At 46.6% G+C, this 18,765-nt stretch overlaps 7 protein-coding genes and 1 non-coding gene across 9 annotated transcripts; 4 read left to right on the top strand and 4 right to left on the bottom strand.

Moving 5' to 3' along the window:
- Nucleotides 1-78: 78 nt before the first annotated feature.
- Nucleotides 79-7,194, bottom strand: LOC135345581 (protein IMPACT-A-like). Of its 2 annotated transcripts, none has more exons than XM_064542999.1 (11): nt 6,815-7,194; nt 1,518-1,628; nt 1,410-1,462; nt 1,285-1,350; nt 1,145-1,227; nt 868-1,049; nt 749-822; nt 613-703; nt 520-560; nt 374-464; nt 79-323 (listed from the first exon to the last, which is right to left on the bottom strand). In XM_064542999.1, exons 1-11 carry the CDS (start codon nt 6,833-6,835, stop codon nt 249-251), a joined length of 888 nt encoding a protein of 295 aa, XP_064399069.1. In that variant the 5' UTR covers nt 6,836-7,194; the 3' UTR covers nt 79-248. The 2 variants fall into 2 exon arrangements, with proteins under 2 accessions (XP_064399069.1, XP_064399070.1); XM_064543000.1 differs by lacking the exon at nt 6,815-7,194 and adding an exon at nt 1,733-1,872.
- On the top strand, nt 1,803-6,297 carry LOC135345547 (centrosomal protein of 76 kDa-like). Its single transcript, XM_064542961.1, has 9 exons — nt 1,803-1,939; nt 2,050-2,213; nt 2,361-3,081; nt 3,996-4,101; nt 4,326-4,489; nt 4,808-5,008; nt 5,219-5,342; nt 5,432-5,652; nt 5,961-6,297. The coding sequence occupies exons 1-9, from the start codon at nt 1,815-1,817 to the stop codon at nt 6,097-6,099; spliced, it is 1,965 nt and encodes a 654-aa protein (XP_064399031.1). The 5' UTR covers nt 1,803-1,814; the 3' UTR covers nt 6,100-6,297.
- On the bottom strand, nt 6,322-8,388 carry LOC135345587 (charged multivesicular body protein 1a-like). The gene is made up of 7 exons (XM_064543006.1): nt 8,227-8,388; nt 8,073-8,092; nt 7,783-8,007; nt 7,589-7,657; nt 7,402-7,536; nt 7,201-7,325; nt 6,322-6,475 (listed from the first exon to the last, which is right to left on the bottom strand). Exons 1-7 carry the CDS (start codon nt 8,252-8,254, stop codon nt 6,448-6,450), a joined length of 630 nt encoding a protein of 209 aa, XP_064399076.1. The 5' UTR covers nt 8,255-8,388; the 3' UTR covers nt 6,322-6,447.
- Nucleotides 8,389-8,565: 177 nt separating this feature from the next.
- On the bottom strand, nt 8,566-8,647 carry Trnas-uga (transfer RNA serine (anticodon UGA)). The gene has a single exon. It is a non-coding gene; the product is annotated as a tRNA-Ser (tRNA).
- On the top strand, nt 8,607-9,654 carry LOC135345590 (gamma-soluble NSF attachment protein-like). Its single transcript, XM_064543008.1, has 7 exons — nt 8,607-8,822; nt 8,870-8,937; nt 8,992-9,076; nt 9,168-9,185; nt 9,240-9,270; nt 9,322-9,431; nt 9,486-9,654. The coding sequence occupies exons 1-7, from the start codon at nt 8,752-8,754 to the stop codon at nt 9,625-9,627; spliced, it is 525 nt and encodes a 174-aa protein (XP_064399078.1). The 5' UTR covers nt 8,607-8,751; the 3' UTR covers nt 9,628-9,654.
- Nucleotides 9,655-9,702: 48 nt separating this feature from the next.
- Nucleotides 9,703-13,124, top strand: LOC135345552 (DNA replication factor Cdt1-like). Its single transcript, XM_064542969.1, has 7 exons — nt 9,703-9,896; nt 10,046-11,001; nt 11,052-11,249; nt 11,390-11,742; nt 12,129-12,301; nt 12,365-12,566; nt 12,886-13,124. Exons 2-7 carry the CDS (start codon nt 10,244-10,246, stop codon nt 13,044-13,046), a joined length of 1,845 nt encoding a protein of 614 aa, XP_064399039.1. The 5' UTR covers nt 9,703-9,896; nt 10,046-10,243; the 3' UTR covers nt 13,047-13,124.
- LOC135345572 (tyrosine aminotransferase-like) lies at nt 13,105-15,272 on the top strand. The gene is made up of 8 exons (XM_064542991.1): nt 13,105-13,292; nt 13,350-13,522; nt 13,578-13,736; nt 13,795-13,986; nt 14,056-14,208; nt 14,256-14,468; nt 14,525-14,623; nt 15,062-15,272. Exons 1-8 carry the CDS (start codon nt 13,160-13,162, stop codon nt 15,173-15,175), a joined length of 1,236 nt encoding a protein of 411 aa, XP_064399061.1. The 5' UTR covers nt 13,105-13,159; the 3' UTR covers nt 15,176-15,272.
- LOC135345559 (lipid scramblase CLPTM1L-like) lies at nt 15,223-18,753 on the bottom strand. Its single transcript, XM_064542976.1, has 15 exons — nt 18,598-18,753; nt 18,431-18,534; nt 18,139-18,337; nt 17,977-18,089; nt 17,819-17,900; nt 17,657-17,774; nt 17,516-17,610; nt 17,381-17,465; nt 16,429-16,532; nt 16,307-16,372; nt 16,114-16,247; nt 15,975-16,065; nt 15,625-15,669; nt 15,460-15,575; nt 15,223-15,399 (listed from the first exon to the last, which is right to left on the bottom strand). Exons 1-15 carry the CDS (start codon nt 18,751-18,753, stop codon nt 15,327-15,329), a joined length of 1,581 nt encoding a protein of 526 aa, XP_064399046.1. The 3' UTR covers nt 15,223-15,326.
- Nucleotides 18,754-18,765: the final 12 nt, after the last annotated feature.

Raw genomic sequence — 18,765 nt, 5'->3', positions numbered from 1 at the left:
CGGGTACATTGATGTCGGTGTGGTGATGTCAACTTGTAGACCTCCCAGTGTTCGTTGCGGCTTATGTGCATGCGCAAACATTGTTTGATTTAACCACAGCACTAATTAATAAGGATGGATTGCATATTGGTACAAAGGAACAGTGTTGATAAGTTTAGAGTAAGCTATAGTAGGACCTGGAACTGCTGGAACACCTCTAGAAGTAGTGGGTCCACATCTACAGTGAATACTAGCTATTGAATTAATTGTTATCTATTTTTTCCTCCTTTTGATTTGCTGAAATGTTTCTTGTCTTTGGCACTTCTTGATGTTGGAATTTTGTGCTGGAATAAAATAATTTTATTAGTGGATCGACCTACATACATGTACATACCTCTAATCCTCGGCCTGATTCCTGAATGATAGTTCTAGCCACATTGTTGATGTGTTTGAATCTGTCTGCACCAAGCAGTACCCCGCCATACCTGCAGTGGTGGTAGGCATAATGATACCCTCATCACATACCCCTGGTATCCCTACCATCTGGTCACCACCACCACCACATCTCTCACATCCATTATCTGTGCATGGGAAAACAGTTGATTTTTAAAGAGAATGTTCTAGTGATATGACCTGCAGGAGGTGTAGTAGCCTCCCCCCGGCAGCTGCTTCCCCATCATCATCACAGTCTTGTTGGTAAGTATCTCTCCCTTCATGGTATATCCTATCACAATATGTGGTACACATCTAAATGCCATGGCCTACCCACCTGTAAGCCATTATGTTGTGAGTAGCAGTGGCTATCTTTTTGTTCTGTTTCAGCACTGCAATTACAGTCTCTAGCTGCAGGCTGAATGTTTGTCAGCTGCTATAGCCACGGGGACTCACCTCATCAGTTGAGGACACCCTGGCTAGGTGAGCCTGGAAGGTGCTCTTACGATCAGTCAATGGTTGACCGTGCAGAATGTCGGGACACTGTGCCAGTACTAGTTGACTGTGGGTCTCTTCAACTGATAGCTGCTCTTGTGCCAGAGCCTGTGGACCTTCAACATCATGGCGTGGTTCAGGATCTGCAGAACATGGTTAGAGCTGCTATATATGATATACTATATCAATTTGTGTAATTGATTTCCCTGCTTCACAATTACACCATAAACATGCTCACCATTGTTACTGGTAGTCCTCTCAGATAGCCACTGCCTGAGCCACTCCACCCACTCATAGACCACCACCCCTCCACTACTCTCACTAGCCATGTTGTGTGTGGGTGGACATGACGTACACACGTACATGTAGGGATCTCACTTGTATATTTGATGTAAGGAGCTGTCTATATAAGCAAGGTCTGAACTCTTGATCCATGGCGCATATCTAGAGTAATTTGTAGTTTGTGAAAAAAGCCAATTAAAGAAAAAAAAGCATGCACATACCTGAGCTCATATAGTGGAGGGGATGTGCTAGGGTAGTCCACAGGGAACATGAGCTGTACACACACACACAGTCACACACACATACACACACACACGACGACTGCCTACCATCATCTCCACACGGAGTCCCTCAGAGCACACACACACTTTGTACACACCCTCACTCTGACTGCTGAAGGTGTCCTCATATATTGCCCTCAGTGCTTCCACCTCCTCCGCCTGTGTGCAGTGTGTGCAGTGTGTGTAGTGTGTGCAGTGTGTGTCACGTGTGCAGTGTGTGTATAGATCATAGGATATAATTATTATTATTATACTGTCCTTACCTGAAGTTGGGAATTCATTGCAAAAAGGGGGCGTGGCTGGAGCTTTGACACCGTACCCTCTTCTTGAAGTCGAAGAGAAGAGATGACTTCTCTACCTCCTGAAAAGATAGCAGCACTGCGTCAGTTGGTGCACAGTCATGTGAGTAAGGCTGGAGTACAGGAGCAGATACGAGACTGCCTCACGAGTGTCTCAGAGGGAGACAGAAGGTACACCAACCACTAGTCTACTAGTGTAGTACATGCAGCTACTCTAGTGTAGACTGCATCTGTGTGACACAGAACAGCCTTATTCACCTCCTGTATACACGTACACACAGTGGTCTGGATGAGGGGGCGTTGCTGGCAGCCCTGGAGAAGTGTGGGCTAGTGGATCATGTGATGAACACACTGGACCTCAGCGGACTGAGTCAGGGGTCAGAGGTCACTGAGACAAGAGGGGGTGGGGCCATAGTGGAGGATCAGTGTGTGGGCGGTGTGGAGGGTAAGATCTATGTATTATCTGTACTTGCCTAGTCCATAGTTACGCTATTAGTATTATAATGTGCCATACATGTACAGTACATAACATGAGCTCCCTTGCACACACCCACACACACACACACACACACACACACACACCCACCCACAGAGCCCCCTAAACCACACCCACTCCACAAGCGCTGTCTCCTCCTAAAAGTGACTGGAGGCCGTGCTTTTATCGAACATCTCACAGACAATCCTTGTTCTGATTGTCAACCAACTTTCACTCTGCATGTTCATTTCCAAAACCAGCGCTTCCACTCCAAGTCCATCCCGTGCTCATGTGATCCAACCATCAACGAAGCATTCCTATTAGAACTGAGCAGTCAATCTACCCACTCTTTATCCTATACCGAGGCTCTGTCGCTAGGCAACCCTATCCATCTAGTTCTCACACGAACACTCTCCAACTCAAGCACAGAAACTGTTGGCACTAGTCGTGTTGAGTGGCGGAGTGTCCTGACAGAGAGGTCTGGTAGCACTCTCACTAGTGTAGAGCTGACTGGGGTGGGGAGTCAAGCTAGTATACCAGCCGGGATTATAGATATCAAGTTAGAGCTTCTTCCCAGATCAAAGGATCAAGTTATTCACTCTGATATGCTTAAAGCACAACTTGGGATTGAGAAACAACGAAAGGATGAAAGAGATCGTTTGTTCCTGATCTACACGAAACAATGGTGGAGGGAATATTTGGAGATACGAGCGTCTCATTCTCAGAGACTGGTTAAGATATTTGCCCGGGATGAGAGCGGGGGAAGCCATCTTGTGTGCACGTACATCCACCCCCTCAGAGCAGGGAGACTATTGGACAGCCCTCGCCATGCAGCAAGGTGAGGGGGCGTGTGGGTGTGTGCTTATGATTACAAAGCATTAGCTAATCATTGTGTTACTGCACCACTCCCTCTGTTTAATCAATCGATCCAATGTTAAAAATGTTTGAAAAATACCTTTCAAATGGTGTCATCAAAGTTCATATTTGAGAGATAAAAGTATTTGCCAATTTGGCCGTACCCATGTGCCCATGGTCCGAGGCCGAAAAATGACAAATTAGGGCCCTTACGAAATTTTGGATTGAAATACATCATTTGAAAGGTATTTTCCTAAGCTTTCAGAAAATCATAAAAATTTTGACACTGGATCAACTGTACTGAAGTTATGGCTGTTGAAAGATGTTCAACTACACCTCCACCCCCTCTGTTCAATCAATTTATTTCAGCTGTCATAACTTAAATTTTGTGGATCCAAAGTCAAAAGTTTTATGATTTTCTGAAAGCTTAGAAAAATACCTTTCAAATTGTGTCATCAAAGTTCATATTTGAGAGATAAAAGAATTTGCCAATTTGACCGTACCATGGATTATAGCCCATGGTCCGAGGCCGAAAAATGACAAATTAGGGCCCTTATGAAATTTTGGATTGAAATACATCATTTGAAAGGTATTTTCCTAAGCTTTCAGAAAATCATAAAAAATTTGACATTGGATCAACTGTACTGAAGTTATGGCTGTTGAAAGATGTTCAACTACACCCCCACCCCCTCCGTTCAATCAATTTATTTCAGCTGTCATAACTTAAATTTTGTGGATCCAAAGTTTAAAATATTATGATTTTCTGAAAGCTTAGAAAAATACCTTTCAAATGGTGTCATCAAAGTTCTATTTGAGAAATAAAAGTATTTGCCAATTTGACCGGGGTTTAGGAATCTTAGATCAGTGTGTGCATTATAATTATATTAACGTTTGTAGGTTTGTGAGTTTGTTTCCATTTGAGAAGACGAGCAGTGTTGGCAATGAAGGAGCTTGTGCTCAAGTGTGGACCACCCACCACACACTACTGACACAGAGGAAGGGGGTAAGCTCCCGTACAGCTATCTTTATAGAATTGTGTGCTCTCCTTAGCTGCCCTCGCTCTGACTGCCCCCCCTACACACACCCACGCTCTGCCCCCCCTACACACACCCACACTCTGACTGCCCCCCTTACATACACCCACACTCTGACTGCCCCCCCCCTACACACACCCACGCTCTGACTGCCCCCCCCCCTACACACCCACACTATCCACAATACCTCCAGTGTATTGAAGACCACTGTGTGCTACTGTGTAGTCTACTGCTTGGATTTGGCCTCGATGCTTATGTCTGTGTGGGGTCAAAGGTCAAAGGGGTGGGCCACACGTGGGTCATGACCCTTAGCTATGATGGATCTGTTACCTTCTGGGAGAGCATCACAGGTCAAAGGTTAGGTGGTTACAAGTGTTGAAACTGAATCTGTTTGTGTACTTACACTACACACACACACACACACACACACACACACACACACACACACGCACACGCACACCACACACACACACACACACACACACACACACACACACACACACACACACACACACACACACACCACACACACACACACACGCATGCACGCACGCACGCACACACACACACGCACGCACGCACGCACACACACACACACACACACACACACACACACACACCACACACACACGCACGCACACGCATGCACGCACGCACCCACTCTTCCCTCTACAGATACAGTCATGCTATATTCGACCAGTCCACTCATGCAGGAAGGGCCCACCCTCCTCCAGCACACCCCTACCGTACCATAGGCTGCATCTTCAATCATAAGAGCTTTCTTGCCAACACACAATCCACTGACTCTCTATTGACTGTCTCCTTCCAACTGGACAATGAAGCACTATGGAAGCACATGAGCCACCAGGCTATCAGGTCTGTCTCCTGTGGAGCTATCATAATAATATTATACCATTCCAATGTTGTGAGTTCTGTACAAATCCAGCATTCCCAAATGTCAGCTGTTGGTGTAGAGAGGTTTGATTATCCAATTTAAAAACTGATTGACAGATTCATAGGGTCCTGGTATATGTATATAGCAGATTCCATTATAAGAATGTCAACTGTTTGTGTGTGTTCCCTCAGGTCTGTGACTAGCCTGCAGTGTAGTGGCAGCATCCCCCCCCTCCTGCCCAGTGGAGTGGACCATGGGTTGGCTAGTCATCAGCTAGAGACACAGCTCAGAGCGCTCACAGTGCAACACAGAAGAGTGAGTGGGTGGATATGTACACTAGCTGTATGTGGCTATGCCTGGTGTTATGTGTGCTTTTGAGTGGCTTCTCCTCGCCCCCTATCCAGGACCTGTGCTTGAGTACAGTGTGGGATGATGACCTTTGCTACCTCCTTAGCCCCGCCCTAGCCTCGTACGAGATGGAGCGTTGTCTAGGAGTGGGAGGCATTAGCAACGAGGAGTTTCAGGACTCCATCAGAAACATTGTACCAGATGGTCACTCGTTCAAGGGATTTCCCCTCCAGCTCCTTCACAGGGACCCACACAGAGCCTTCGCCATCTGTCTCAGGTCAGTGTGTGTGTGTGTCTGTGTGCATAGCTGGGCATCTGTCTCAGGTCAGTGTGTGTCTGTGTGTCTGTGTGCATAGCTGGGCATCTGTCTCAGGTCAGTGTGTGTGTCTGCATGGGCATCTGTGCTCTGTTCAATATGAAGTTACCTAATAGATACATACAGTATTTGTTGAATAATTCATTGTTGATTGTTGGCAATAATTTGTCAGCAATATCTTCCTGTTGTATTTATGATCTGTACTGAATGGTTTCTCCTTGTGTTATATATACTTGCTTTAATGATGTGTCTCATGACCCCTTCTCCAGGTCTCCAGTGTGTGCAGAGGTGGTGGGTTGCCAGGGAGACAGTGTGAGGCTAGCACTCAGAGTGAGGGTATTCCCTTATCCTGAGGACAGGTGTGCTGTCTGGATCATGTTCGCTGTCAAGTACCAGTCCATCCTTTAGTTACCACTGCTGCTCTGTTTAACAAACTGAACATAACTATCTCACAGCTACATATATTATATGTACTATTCCACACATTTTTTCATTTCTCACTAGCTGGCAATTTATCACTTTTGTTAGGCCAGCTTTCATATATATCGTGACATGCATGTATATAATCTGTACTTGAATTACCATATCAATTATTGTCGAATTGTATCACGATCACATGCATAAGATAAGTACTATACAATAACTTTATTGAATTTGTTTAAAAATAATTAATGCAACAATTAATTAATGTGTACAACACGAAGTACACTAGAACAGTTCATGAGGTCAGAGTTCATGTCATCTGCTGCGGGGTTGTTAGTTGGGCTGTCTTAGTGCTGCCAATCTGAGCATGTGTGTATGGGAGGGGGGACAAGTGATGGTACATTGTATGGGAGGGGGGATAAGTGATGGTACATTGTCCGGAGCATGTGTTTATGGGAGGGGGGACAAATGATGGTACATTGTCCGGAGCATGTGTTTATGGGAGGGGGATAAGTGATGGTACATTGTCCAGAGCATGTGTGTATGGGAGGGGGGACAAGTGATGGTACATTGTCCGGAGCATGTGTTTATGGGAGGGGGATAAGTGATGGTACATTGTCCAGAGCATGTGTGTATGGGAGGGGGATTGTCCAGCAGATGGCCTGCTAACACAGTCCAAACACATGCTATACAGTAGAACCTCGATTATCCGGCCCTCCATTATCCGGAACCTCGATTATCCGGCTTGGCAGTTTTCTTTTTATCAGATCAGAAAATGGGCGTGTCCCTCAAATGCGCATGCGCATTGCAGCTGTTACCATGGAGACATGCCTGCTTATCTTCTGCGCATGCGCAGACAACCATGCGGCACTGCTGTTTATCAATAAAGTGGGTGGATCAAGGCGTGGTTTATCTATTCAATTATCCGGCATATTCACTTATCCGGCCTGCTTCTGGAACCAAGGTGTCCGGATAACCGAGGTTCTACTGTACAGGCTGTGGGGCCCATTAACCTGCCTGTATTATAGAGAGTGGCCACAATAGACAGACGTCACTATACTATGTTAGTGCTTGTACTGTACCCACCTTCGTGATAGTTGATCTTCCTGGTCTGTAGTCAGTGTAGCCCCCTCCCCCGTCTGAGGGGTTCCCGTGGCAACAGGATTGTCGGACAGCTGTTGGATCACCTCCAAACCATTCTCTTCCGCCACCTATCCAGAGGAGAGTGTAATACTTAGCCCATAATGATGGGAATTAACTGATCATTCTTATATAATTATATTGTACCCTGGTCATGAGAGCCTCTACTTGGTCCTGTGGAGTGGACAGAGTGGTGGCTGTGCTCATAGCAGAGTCCATCACTTGAGTGTGCGTGTCCAGGTCCTCAAACAGACCCTCAAACTTTGCCATTGTCGAAGAAATCTGTATAAAAGACAAGACTGAAGTTGCTGCTACTAATTGAGACTCCACCCACCTTCTCTAGGTCCATAGAGGCCACCACCTTGTCCAGTCCCTTCACCACACCTCCCATCTGTTTGGATATCTGAGGGAAGGGGGGAATCATGAGTACACTGTACATAACATTGGCCTCAATGACATACTTCCATTATACAACCAGTGTGATTCTAGCAGTACATTGACCCCCCCTACCCCTCCCCCCACACACACCTCCTTGGTCATCATGGCAGTCTGTACTCTACTGGACACTGCGTCAATCCTGGCAGCCATTCTCAAATAGTTGAGACCTTCATTCTTCTTCCGTATTGCGTTCTCAGCGTATATCCGAGCTCCCTCTGTGTTGCCCTGCTTCAGAGCCTTGGTCACCTTAGCTTTCTGGGCTCTCTCTTCTTTCTCACACTTCCTAGAGGCTCTTTCCATCTGCTTGGTTGTGAACTGTGTGTGTGTGGGTGTGTATGGGGGGTGGTAGTACTGCTCGTATAAGTGTTAAGAGTGTTTACCTTGAGTGTGAAGAGGGTGTCTAAAGTCCAGGCAGGTACACAGTGAATGGGTGTGTGTGTGTGTGACAACAGTGAGCATATGAACTGAGAATACAGTTCCTATTGCTTTCTCTAGAATTGAAGATACATAAAATTATAGCTTATAGCTGATTACCTTCTAACTTTGGTTTGGAGGAAAACATTATGCTAGAGACGTCTACTAGCCACTATACTATACTATACTGTACAGATACTGTACTAGACTGCACTGAAAACTGAAATTGTGTAGCTCTAACTGAAGACCACGCCTTCCTACTGTAAATGGAACTAATTAATGCTTTGCAGCACTTCACATGACTTTCTTTAGTTCCATTCCGGTTAATTTGAGCCCCTCCCACTTAAACAGTGCTTCAATCCACGCCTAGGTCTTGAATTCGAAGTAGAAATAATTTGCATCCTAGTAAAAATACGATCTTAGCTCAAATGCTTAAAAGGATAAAAAAATCACGGTTGTCGCTGCGAACAGGGTTCGAACCTGTGCGGGGAGACCCCATTGGATTTCAAGTCCAACGCCTTAACCACTCGGCCATCGCAGCTTGCGATTGAAAATCGCCACTTAGCAGCTACCTATACAAATATACAACACTTTAGCTTATCTCCGACCTTTACCATACAAAAGTTTGTTAAAAAAAGTAAATCAATGGCTACAACTACTGTGAATGCTGCTAAAGTAGCCGAGGGTGACAAGCTAATAGCAGAGGCTGAGAAATGGTGAGTGCCTGAGTGGTGTGTGTCTGAGTTAACTGCCTGCCTTATAGTCTCAAGACCAACTGGCTGAAATGGAATGCTGATCTTGATGGAGCTGCTCATGCATTTGATAAAGCTGGTAAGACACTCTCCCCCTCCTCTGTGTCCTGTCATGCCATGCACACACACGTAGCACTGTGTTTCAGAAATGCTAAAGCTTTGGATAAATCAAAAGATGCCTATGAGAGAGCTGCTGAGATTTACTATCGGAATCATGCGTATCCTCAACTAGTACTAGTAGTGTGTGTACGTGTGTAGAGGCATAGTAGTCAACGGTGTGTGTGTTGTATTTCCTGAGCTCTCAGACAGTCTATTCAGTGCTGGCAAGTAAGTATCCCTTCACTGTGTGTGTGTGTGTGTACATTACTCTTTCTCACACAGGTCTCTAGAGCAAGCTGCCAATCTATGCAAGGTGTGTTCATGTGTAGCTACATTAACTGTCTATGCTCCCCTCTGTGTATAGGAGCAAGGGAGAATGGAGGACAGCTCAGAGTGTCTGGAGCGTGCCAGTGCTATGTATCATGAGAGTGGACATGCCGACACAGCAGGACAAGTACTTAGGAAAGCCGCAAAGTGAGTGGGACTCCCTCCACTTAACACACACCCTCACACCACCCCCTCACACAGACTGGTGGAGGCAATCTCTCCTCGTAAAGCTGCTCAGTATTACCTGTCAACAGCAGAGCTTCATGAGACTGAAGAGAAGTACAGAGATGCCGCGTCAGCAGTACGCTATGCAGTCAGCATGTACACACGTGCCAGAGAGTGAGTTAGTGTGTGGGTGTGTGTGTGTGTGTGTGTGTGTGTGTGTGTGTGTGTGTGTGTGTGTGTGTGTGTGTGTGTGTGTGTGTGTGTTGAATATTGACACACAGGTAGCTAAGCTGGCCAGAGACCTCAAGGCCAAGGCTGAGCTGAGTGGTGCAGTGGTGGGTGGCATGAGTGGAGCTTCCTCACTGGCTACTGGAGTCATGGAAGGGGAGACTGCACTAATTAGTGGGGGCAGCCCCTCATTGCCTCAGGACACGGCACAGCCCACATGTGAGTGTTGTGTGTATAACGTCCAAACAACATTGAGTAGCTCTTTGATAGTGCTACAAATAGTTATGATGTGCTTATTTCAGACCCAAATGATTCATAACGTGGGTTTTGATGCATGCCTATTATTGTTGTGCTTGTACACTCTGCAGGTGACGAGGAGAGTGACACCATCGCTGGAATTAACTGACACTTTGTTATTAATTTTTTTAATTCCCATTTTTTGCACATAATAATTAATTTTTTGTATTATGCATAATAAGTTGAATTGGGCGTGTCTCTAGCGTTTGTAAAAGGGGGCGTGTCTGGTAGGCAGAGTTAGCGAGTTCGAAGTAGAAGGTGCTATAAAGATGGCCCAGAGCTCTATAAGCGGCTACTTCCCCTCCAAAAAGAGGAGGACTACTGAAGACCATGCCGCCTCTATCAAGAGACGGAAGCTCAGTCTCGTGGAGGACTCTACCACTACCACCTCACAGCCTGTTGGCAAGGCCACCACCTCTACAGCTACCTCTGTTAGCAAGGCCACCAGTAGTAGTAGTAGGACAAGGAGAGCTGGTACAAGGAGAAGCAAGACTAGCCATGCCAAGGGGCAGCGATCACTACAAGATCTGTTTGATGTCATAGCCGAAGCTGCCAAGTCTGACATTCCAGCACCTGGTGAACAAGCCGATAGTTCAAAGGTCACAACACCACCTCCCTCTGATGTCACCCCCTCGTTACAATTGTCCCCATGTCCCGATACAATGACCAAACTGTCTGCACTAAAGTCACACCTCCCCACCCCCCGAGGAGCTACCCTCCCTTCAACGCCCCCCAAAAGACCCCCCACACACCCTCCCAGACCCCCCACCTCTCGGGGAGCTGCTCTTGTTCAACTGGCCCAACTCAAGAGCCCTGTCAAGAACACCTCACACACACCACACACCTCACAGTCAAGACGCGAGATGGTGGCAGAGATGCATCGACTGTCAGCACACGAGCTGGCACTACCCACCAGAGAAGAGAAACAGAGAGCCCCTGCAATCAATGCAATCAAAGAGAGGGCCCCTGCGATTAAAGAGTTCAGGTGTCTGGAGATACAGAGTCCCACCAAGGAGACAGGCAGGAGGTGGTTATACTCAGTGTGTGTGTGTGTGTGCATCATATCCTCTCTTGCAGTAAAGTGCCTGCTTACAAGCGCTTGCAATCACTAGCAGAGCCTGTGCCGTTGACCTCTGACCTGCCCCTCCCCCCTTCCTATGCCCTCCTAGCAGAGAGGTTTCGCTGCACAGACACAGTGGTCAACATGTTGCACAAGAGACAGGAGATGGCAACATTCAATAAACTAAAGAAAGCAGTACAAAAAATGTCTCGAAGGTGAAGCCACTATCTGGTTGCTAGGATACTCAGTGTTTCATTTGACTGCTCATAACTACAGCAGTTGGGATTGTCCATTTTCACAGCTAAAATGTGCATTTAGTAGCTCTTTGAATTGATGACAATGTTTTTTATTGCAGAGATTTTGAAGTGCGTAATCTTGCCCAGATCAAGACAGTCCATCCCACAGCCTTCAAGTTCCGGCAAGAGAAGAGCATCCCTGGTTGCTATGATACTGGTTACCAACTCACCCTCGAGTGTGTCACTGATGTGTCGTCTGAGGCCCTGAAGCCAGCTGATCTAATTAAGAGAAGGAAGGTATTTCATGACGGCCTTGTGTCTGTGGTGAGAGAGCATCACAAGACGTTCCTATTATCTCTCGATCCTCCATTGAGTATCCCAGAGGACAAAGTACAGCGTTGGCATCCTGACTTCAATCTGGACAGTCTGCCAGAGGTGGTTGAATCACCCCTACCACAACCACCATTACAAGGTGGTGTGTGTGTGTGTACTCCCCCCCATACCCCCCCCCCCCCATACTCCCTACCACAACCACCATTACAAGGTGGTGTGTGTGTGTAGTGGTGTGTGTGTGTACTCCCCCCCCCCCCCATACTCCCTACCACAACCACCATTACAAGGTGGTGTGTGTGTGTGTACTCCCCCCCCCCCATACTCCCTACCACAACCACCATTACAAGGTGGTGTGTGTGTGTACTCCCCCCCCCCCATACTCCCTACCACAACCACCATTACAAGGTGGTGTGTGTGTGTGTACTCCCCCCCCCCCATACTCCCCATACTCCCTACCACAACCACCATTACAAGGTGGTGTGTGTGTGTGTACTCCCTCCCATACTAATGCCTCCGTCCCCACAGAGAGCTATACTGGAGCAGCTGATGTGTTGCGTGAGGTTGGCTCTCGATTGACCCCTAGAGTGACCTCTGCACTATCAGATGCTTGTCAGGGGGTGGTACAAGAGGCCACAACCCCTCTGTCCATAGCCACACCCCTTGCTCTCAAGGGAATCTCCCCAGACCTCCTGGATATGGTATGGATGCATGTACATGTATGAAACAACTTTATCTCTATTAATATTCTCGCCCACGCACAGATACGTGCAAAGGAGGCAACAAAGGCTCGAGCAACAATCACACGAGATCCTGTCAAAGAACGGAGGCTTGAGATGGTTGCTAGGTTACCAGAGTTTGTGCGTATCCTCCGTTGCCTGTTTGTGGTCGAGAAGAAAGCGTCTCTCTGCTGGGAGGACGTAGTGAGTAAAGTGTCTGACTCCACCCTCTCTAGGATGGCCCCAGGTGAGCACTGTACACCGCCTGTGCTGTGCTAGTGAAGGAAGTAGCTTGCCAGGTTGATTGGTTGTTTTTCTGCAATTTCTGTTGGGTTGTGCACTATAAGTCTATACAGTATTAGTACAGTGTAGGTGTGGCTTAGTGGTTGGGGTGATGGCTTAGTAGATTAGATGATAGATAAGCATGGGTTCGATTTCCTCTTGGGGACCTTTCTTTACAATTCTTTCTCTGGGAAGTTGGGTCGCCCAGTTTCTGTGAACAGAGCTGTGTGTGTATGATGCATGATGCATGTGTGTGATTAATGGTTTGTCTCACTCATGCACAGAGCGTGTGGCGGACCACCTCCACTGTCTGAGTGAGCTAGCACCTGATTGGCTAACACTTGTCACTGTCAAGAAGAGACGCTATGTCAAACTAAACAAAAGGGTGGACGTGAAAGCCACACTCGAGGTCATTGCTCAGGCAGAGAACAATCTCAAACAATAGCCATGTATATACTATTACATTTCATTTTGGCTTTTACATGCTATTCCATCTTTTATTATTGGCGATCTTTACCATCCATATTAATTAAATAATTATAAACATAAAATTAAATAATGGCTAGACTTTGGAGTGTAGCTAGCACTAAGTCTGCCAAGGCGGCCATTAATCCAATCAGAGAAGCCACAGAGACCCACTATCCCGAGGCCATCAAGCAAAGCAAAAAGGACATTTATTCATTGGGCATAGGTATAGTGCTATTAGCTAGATCCATTCATGTGATTATGATACTCTCCCGGTGTGTAGGTGACCCCTCTGTGTTTGGTAACCTCCCACCTCACCCGGCCACGGTAGCTGCAGTACAGAAGGTACTGGTGGGCGGAGTCTCGTACAGCTACGGCACATCTTATGGTTACCAGATTGCACGAGAAGCCATAGCAAAGCAGTTCTCTACTCCTGACTGCCCACTCACACATGACGTGAGTGTGTGGGTGTGTGGGTGTGTCTATATTGATTGTGTCTGTGTGTGTGTAGGATGTGATCATGGGTACTGGGTGTGCTGGTGCTCTAGAGCTGTGCTTCAGTGTGCTCTGTGAGGCAGGCTCCAACATGATAGTCCCTTCTCCAGGCTACAGCCTCTACAACTGTCTGGCAGGGGCACTTCAAGTACACCTCAAATATTACAACCTTCTGGTGAGGGGAGAGCTCTTACAGGCCCAAATCTTAATACACCACATACCTCTATATACAGGCTGAGAGAAATTGGGAGGCTGACCTAGAGCAACTAGAGAGTTTGGTGGACTCAAACACTAAAGCTCTCCTCCTCAACAATCCTAGCAACCCTTGTGGCTCTGTGTACACGCAGGAGCATTTGAGGGGCTTTGTGGACATTGCCAGGAGACACAAACTGCCCATCATTGCTGATGAAACCTACGCACATGTGGTAGGGTAGCACATCTCTATACGTAGCTATAGTGTTTATATCTCCATAGCTATAGCGTTGTGTTTGCAGGTATACAAAGGGCAGGTGTTTCATCCTATCTCCTCAGTGGCAGAGGATGTGCCTGTGCTCACGTGTAGTGGCCTCTCTAAGAGATACCTGGTCCCAGGATGGAGGGTGGGCTGGGTCATCGCTCATGACACACAAGGAGCTCTTGAGGCAGAGGTGTATTCAACCCTCTACCTGTGTGTGTGTGTGTATTGCCGGTGTAGGTGAAGCCTGGCCTGAGGAGACTAGCCACTAGGAACATTGGACCATGTGCTCTCATACAAGCAGCTATTCCAGACATCTTTAAGAATGTACCCAACTCATTCTTTGCTGAGACTATTGCCACATTTGAAGGCAATGCTGTGGCTTGCTATGAAAGGTTGTCTAAAGTGGATGGTTTGACTCCAGTCATGCCAGCAGGAGCCATGTACATGATGGTGAGTCATAGTGAGTCATAGTGTGTCACTGATACTGTACCTGTGTATGTGTGTAGGTCACCATTGACTTAGAGAGGTTCACAGAGTTTCAAGATGACATCTCCTTCTTAAAACAGCTCATCATAGAGCAAGGCGTTGTGTGCCTACCAGGGACGGTACGTCACCCCCTCATCTCTCTAGTGTGTGTGTATGTTGTGTGCTTCTCAGTAGCATTAAATAGCATCTTTAAACGGCCATAACTTTAGTTCTGTGGATCCAATGTTAAAATGTTTATAATTTTCTGAAAGCTTAGAAAAGTACCTTTCAAATGGTGGTCATCAAATTTCATATTTGAGAGATAACAGTGTTTGCCATTTGGCGATACCATGGATTATAGCCCATGGTTTGAGGCCGAAAAATGACAAATTATGGCCCCAACAAAATTTTTCATTGACATTTGAAAGGTATTTTTCTTGGCTTTCAGAAAATCATAAAAATGTTGACATTGGATCTACAGCACTAAAAGTTATGGCCATTTAATCAATATGGTTTTCAGGTACTTGTTCAGCTGCCATATAACTTGAATTGATGTCTCCCCTCCCTCCATTATACAGGCTTTCATGAGGGCTGGTGCTATGAGGATTGCTCTAATCATGCCAAAAGATGGTCTCATTATAGCCTGTGATAGAATCACTCAGTTCTGCCAGGAACACATCGCTAAGAACTAATACCATCTTGGATGATAATAATTATGAGACTGTTTATTAGATACCCACTTATAGTTATTTCTACTGCCATAATTTATGAAATTCCAATGTGCAAAAATCAACCTGAAAATATAAACACTAACAATATCTCAGCTATATAACATTATATCTGCTAGTCCTGATGTTGCTTAGTTTCAAATGATTCTCCAAATTCATTGACTCTAGCCTTGTCCACTGGATACAGCCTGTAGAGTGGCGAGGGGACAATAAGGGGTGTGGCCTAAATGTGGATAGGTGTGGCTTACCAGCGCTGGTAGAGATAGACAAGAAACACGAGGTCATCACGGAACACAGCAATACGATGAGCTGTTGGCATGACGATGATGAATGCAAATACATCATCAATAAACGTGTTGAATGCCTGTGTGTTGGGTTCAGAGGTCACACAGGTCACAGGGGTCAGCTCTCACCTTGTACATGAAGGCTCTCCAGGGAAGGTGAGCCACTGACTTGAGCTATGCAAATGTAGGTAAGAGGTCAACACATGTACACACACAAAGGGGGCGGTGGGGCTACACACACACACAAAGGGGGTGGCGGGGCTACACACACACACACACACACACACACACACACACACACACACAAAGGGGGCCGGTGGGGCTACACACACACACACACACACACACAAAGGAGGCCGGTGGGGCTACACACACACACAAAGGGGGTGGTGGGGCCACACACACACACGTACACACACAAAGGGGGCCGGTGGGGCTACACACACACGTACGTACACACAGGTGTAGTGGTGGCTTACTTTATAGTTGAGGAAGAGTTGTGGCAGCATGAACAAGAAGCCAAAGGTGTACACTCCATTCACCAGAGAGTTGATGATCCAGGAGTACCAACTGTGACACTGCACTAGCCATTGATACCATTGGTTAATGAGAGCTCACCTTCTGTAAGAGGAGTAGACCAGCTGGTAGACTGCACCCACTAGCACCAGGGGACACAGGAGATAAGACAGCTTCTTCATGGCTTGAGTATCATACACTGCTGTCTCTAACTCTGAACCAACCTTGACACCTCTCTGTGCACACAGTAGTGAAAGTTGAGCAGTACACACACACAGTGAGAGAGTGGGGTTACCTCTAGTGTTGGTAGGACACCCTTCCATACCACACGAGTCTTGCAAGCTCTCAGAGCCTTCCAATACTGAGCATGTAGTGAAGTGAAGAGGGATCGATACTTGGCCAGAGAGAAAGACCTACCTCAATAATGGTGGCTATGCCTGAGGGAACAATCACTAACAGACTTGTCTTCTCCTCCAGCAGATACAGAAACACAACACTGTGGCTAAAGGCACGCCATACAACTGCACAGAGAAAGGTCAGATTTCATGCATATTTTTCCTTTGAAATTGTACGTCCCCAACACAGAATATGGCCGTTCCAAGGTTCTCTATTTAACGCTAGGTGGTCCCCAGTACTAGAGTTGGCTCTGTAATTAGAGTTCTAATAGCAAGAAGGAGCTCTTTCAGGTTTGTATGCTCAAAAACAGGCCCAAATTTGATTTTAACACATCATCTGAAATTAGGCCTCTCTCTAAGCTTTCAGAAAATCATAAATTAGTGATATTGAACTAAAGTTATGGCCGTTCTAAGTTAGCTACGACAACGCATGTACCTACCGTATATGCTCGATCAGAGGCCGCTCTTGTATAAAGGCCGCACTCAAATAGTAGCCTCCCTTGCTAGCAAAATGAAACATTTAGTAGCCGCTCTCAAATAGTAGCCTCAGTGAACTTTTAATCTAGCATTTCTGCACAAGGCAGCCAAAAAATTATTAATATTAGCAGCTAGCTACATGTACGTAGCTTCTGGGTACAAGTAGCAGCTTGTTAGTGATTCACAAAGACTTTCTCATGGCAGATTCAAGTTTATGCAGATGAAAGAACTTTTGATGACAAACTAAAGGTTGTTGAATTAGCTGGAGCTAATAAACGCCGCTCTTGAACAGTGTCCTCTCTCGAATTGTAGCCTCCTCTTCCAGCAAAATGAAACATTTAGTAGCCGCGGCTCCTGATCAAGCGGCTCCTGATCAAGCATGTACGGTACTTATAATTATATAGCCCATCCTTTTTATAGGCTTGGAAATGTAACTGCACACACCATAGTGATGGCACTTACTGGTGCTAGTGGCTAGTCCTGCTGTAGTCACTTACTGGTGCTAGTGGCTAGTCCTGCTGTAGTCTTACGTCCTCGCCAGAACTCTATATCATTCTTGAAGGCCAAGAAATCAAACAGCAACTACAGAATAGGGAATGGTTATATTGGTGGAATTATGGTGAGTGGTTTACATGGAACACAGAGATGAGCATGGTGAGAGCAAACAGGTAGAAGTTGGTATCCAAAACAATTCCCTTCACATCTTCAAACTCCTTCTCTGTGAAGCCTGCACACACACACATGTACAGTGACTAGATGAAAATCTCACTAACCCAGTCGCTGCATGTTGTCCAGGGCACCAGAAAAGAGGCCATACAGACGCAGTCTACCCACTGGTAGAGGTGTGTACTTGATCAGCAGCGAGACACTCTCATTGGTCGGACCTAGCGGCTGAGGGGGGCACTAATTAGAAGCTCTTAATACAAGTTAATTACTATTAAATCTCTTCGTCTTATTTGGAGCTTGTCCAGGTAGAGTAGTGGGAGGTACTTGAGAGGTCGACTGTGGGGGGTCAGTCTGTGGGGGTACACGTCATATGAGTGAGCGTGGGGGGGGGGGGGGAGTACACGTCATGTGAGCGTGTGGGGGGCACCTTATGTAAGGAATTAGATCAGGGGGGGTATTGTGGGAGTCAAACACAAAGTCCTCGTCCAAACTACCCACACTGAGTGATGGTATCCAATGAGACACCACGCGGTCCACTTCCTGTGGTCATAGCAACAACATTGGGCCCACCCATACTATGTAGACTCACCTTTGACCCCTTGATTCCAAAGAGAAGATTGAATGAACTCGAGCGAAGGAGTGAGTATTTTGTTAACGGAACCACACCCACAGACATGAGTGTGACATCATTTGATGTCATAGGGGACTTTCCCTTGCGTCCTAGGAATACGTGAGCATACAGAGAGCCATTATTGAGAGTGGAGCTGGACAGCGTTACATTCACACTTCTGTATGTGTGTGTGTATGGGGTATGATGTCCTTATATAGTAATAGGTCTGCCCCCCCCCCCCCCCAGTGATGTGTGTGTGATGTGTGCTCACTCGTCTTGAGAGATGTTCCTATTGAAGGAGGACCAGTGGAGCAGTTGATTCATCCCACGAGCACTGGACTGAGTGGAGGCATGAGGGGAAGTGTACACCCAGAGCTGCAAACAGACACCATGACACACACACACACACAGGTACCAGGGTAGCTAGCTAGGGGATACCTCCATGGGAGAGCTGAGGGGGTGCTTTGGATGGATACAGCGGTCCCCACGGCTGCATTGAGATGGGTAGAATATAGTGTACATGTTGAAGGCATTGTAGGCGATGAACAGAAGAGCTAGCGCTGATAGAACTCGAGACAGTGAACACATGGCCATTACTGGTAAAGG

The sequence above is a fragment of the Halichondria panicea genome, chromosome 12 (genome assembly GCF_963675165.1).
Source record: "Halichondria panicea chromosome 12, odHalPani1.1, whole genome shotgun sequence".
Lineage (NCBI taxonomy): Eukaryota > Metazoa > Porifera > Demospongiae > Suberitida > Halichondriidae > Halichondria > Halichondria panicea.
Note: the sequence above shows the minus strand (reverse complement) of the source record. Positions and strands in the feature narration are given on the sequence as shown.

Coding starts and splice junctions, on each gene's coding strand:
- LOC135345547 (XM_064542961.1), top strand. CDS start 1,815: ATGACTTCTCTACCTCCTGAAAAGATAGCAGCACTGCGTCAGTTGGTG. Junction 4,102..4,325: donor TACTGACACAGAGGAAGGGG/GTAAGCTCCCGT, acceptor CAATACCTCCAG/TGTATTGAAGACCACTGTGT. Junction 5,653..5,960: donor GCCTTCGCCATCTGTCTCAG/GTCAGTGTGTGT, acceptor CCCCTTCTCCAG/GTCTCCAGTGTGTGCAGAGG.
- LOC135345581 (XM_064542999.1), bottom strand. CDS start 6,835: ATGGAGGGCCGGATAATCGAG. Junction 1,629..6,814: donor TGGAGGGCCGGATAATCGAG/GTTCTACTGTAT, acceptor CACTGCACACAG/GCGGAGGAGGTGGAAGCACT. Junction 561..612: donor GGCTACTACACCTCCTGCAG/GTCATATCACTA, acceptor TCCCATGCACAG/ATAATGGATGTGAGAGATGT.
- LOC135345587 (XM_064543006.1), bottom strand. CDS start 8,254: ATGTTTTCCTCCAAACCAAAGTTAGAAG. Junction 7,326..7,401: donor TAGAGGCTCTCATGACCAGG/GTACAATATAAT, acceptor TCCTCTGGATAG/GTGGCGGAAGAGAATGGTTT. Junction 6,476..7,200: donor GAAGATCAACTATCACGAAG/GTGGGTACAGTA, acceptor ACACATGCTCAG/ATTGGCAGCACTAAGACAGC.
- LOC135345590 (XM_064543008.1), top strand. CDS start 8,752: ATGGCTACAACTACTGTGAATGCTGCTAAAGTAGCCGAGGGTGACAAG. Junction 9,271..9,321: donor AAGCTGCCAATCTATGCAAG/GTGTGTTCATGT, acceptor CTCTGTGTATAG/GAGCAAGGGAGAATGGAGGA. Junction 9,432..9,485: donor GTACTTAGGAAAGCCGCAAA/GTGAGTGGGACT, acceptor CCCCTCACACAG/ACTGGTGGAGGCAATCTCTC.
- LOC135345552 (XM_064542969.1), top strand. CDS start 10,244: ATGGCCCAGAGCTCTATAAGCGGCTACTTCCCCTCCAAAAAGAGGAGG. Junction 11,002..11,051: donor ACCAAGGAGACAGGCAGGAG/GTGGTTATACTC, acceptor CCTCTCTTGCAG/TAAAGTGCCTGCTTACAAGC. Junction 11,743..12,128: donor ACCACAACCACCATTACAAG/GTGGTGTGTGTG, acceptor CCGTCCCCACAG/AGAGCTATACTGGAGCAGCT.
- LOC135345572 (XM_064542991.1), top strand. CDS start 13,160: ATGGCTAGACTTTGGAGTGTAGCTAGCACTAAGTCTGCCAAGGCGGCC. Junction 13,523..13,577: donor ACTGCCCACTCACACATGAC/GTGAGTGTGTGG, acceptor GTGTGTGTGTAG/GATGTGATCATGGGTACTGG. Junction 14,624..15,061: donor TTGTGTGCCTACCAGGGACG/GTACGTCACCCC, acceptor TCCATTATACAG/GCTTTCATGAGGGCTGGTGC.
- LOC135345559 (XM_064542976.1), bottom strand. CDS start 18,753: ATGGCCATGTGTTCACTGTCTCGAGTTCTATCAGCGCTAGCTCTTCTG. Junction 17,775..17,818: donor TAAGACGAAGAGATTTAATA/GTAATTAACTTG, acceptor TGCCCCCCTCAG/CCGCTAGGTCCGACCAATGA. Junction 15,576..15,624: donor GGAGAGCCTTCATGTACAAG/GTGAGAGCTGAC, acceptor CCCAACACACAG/GCATTCAACACGTTTATTGA.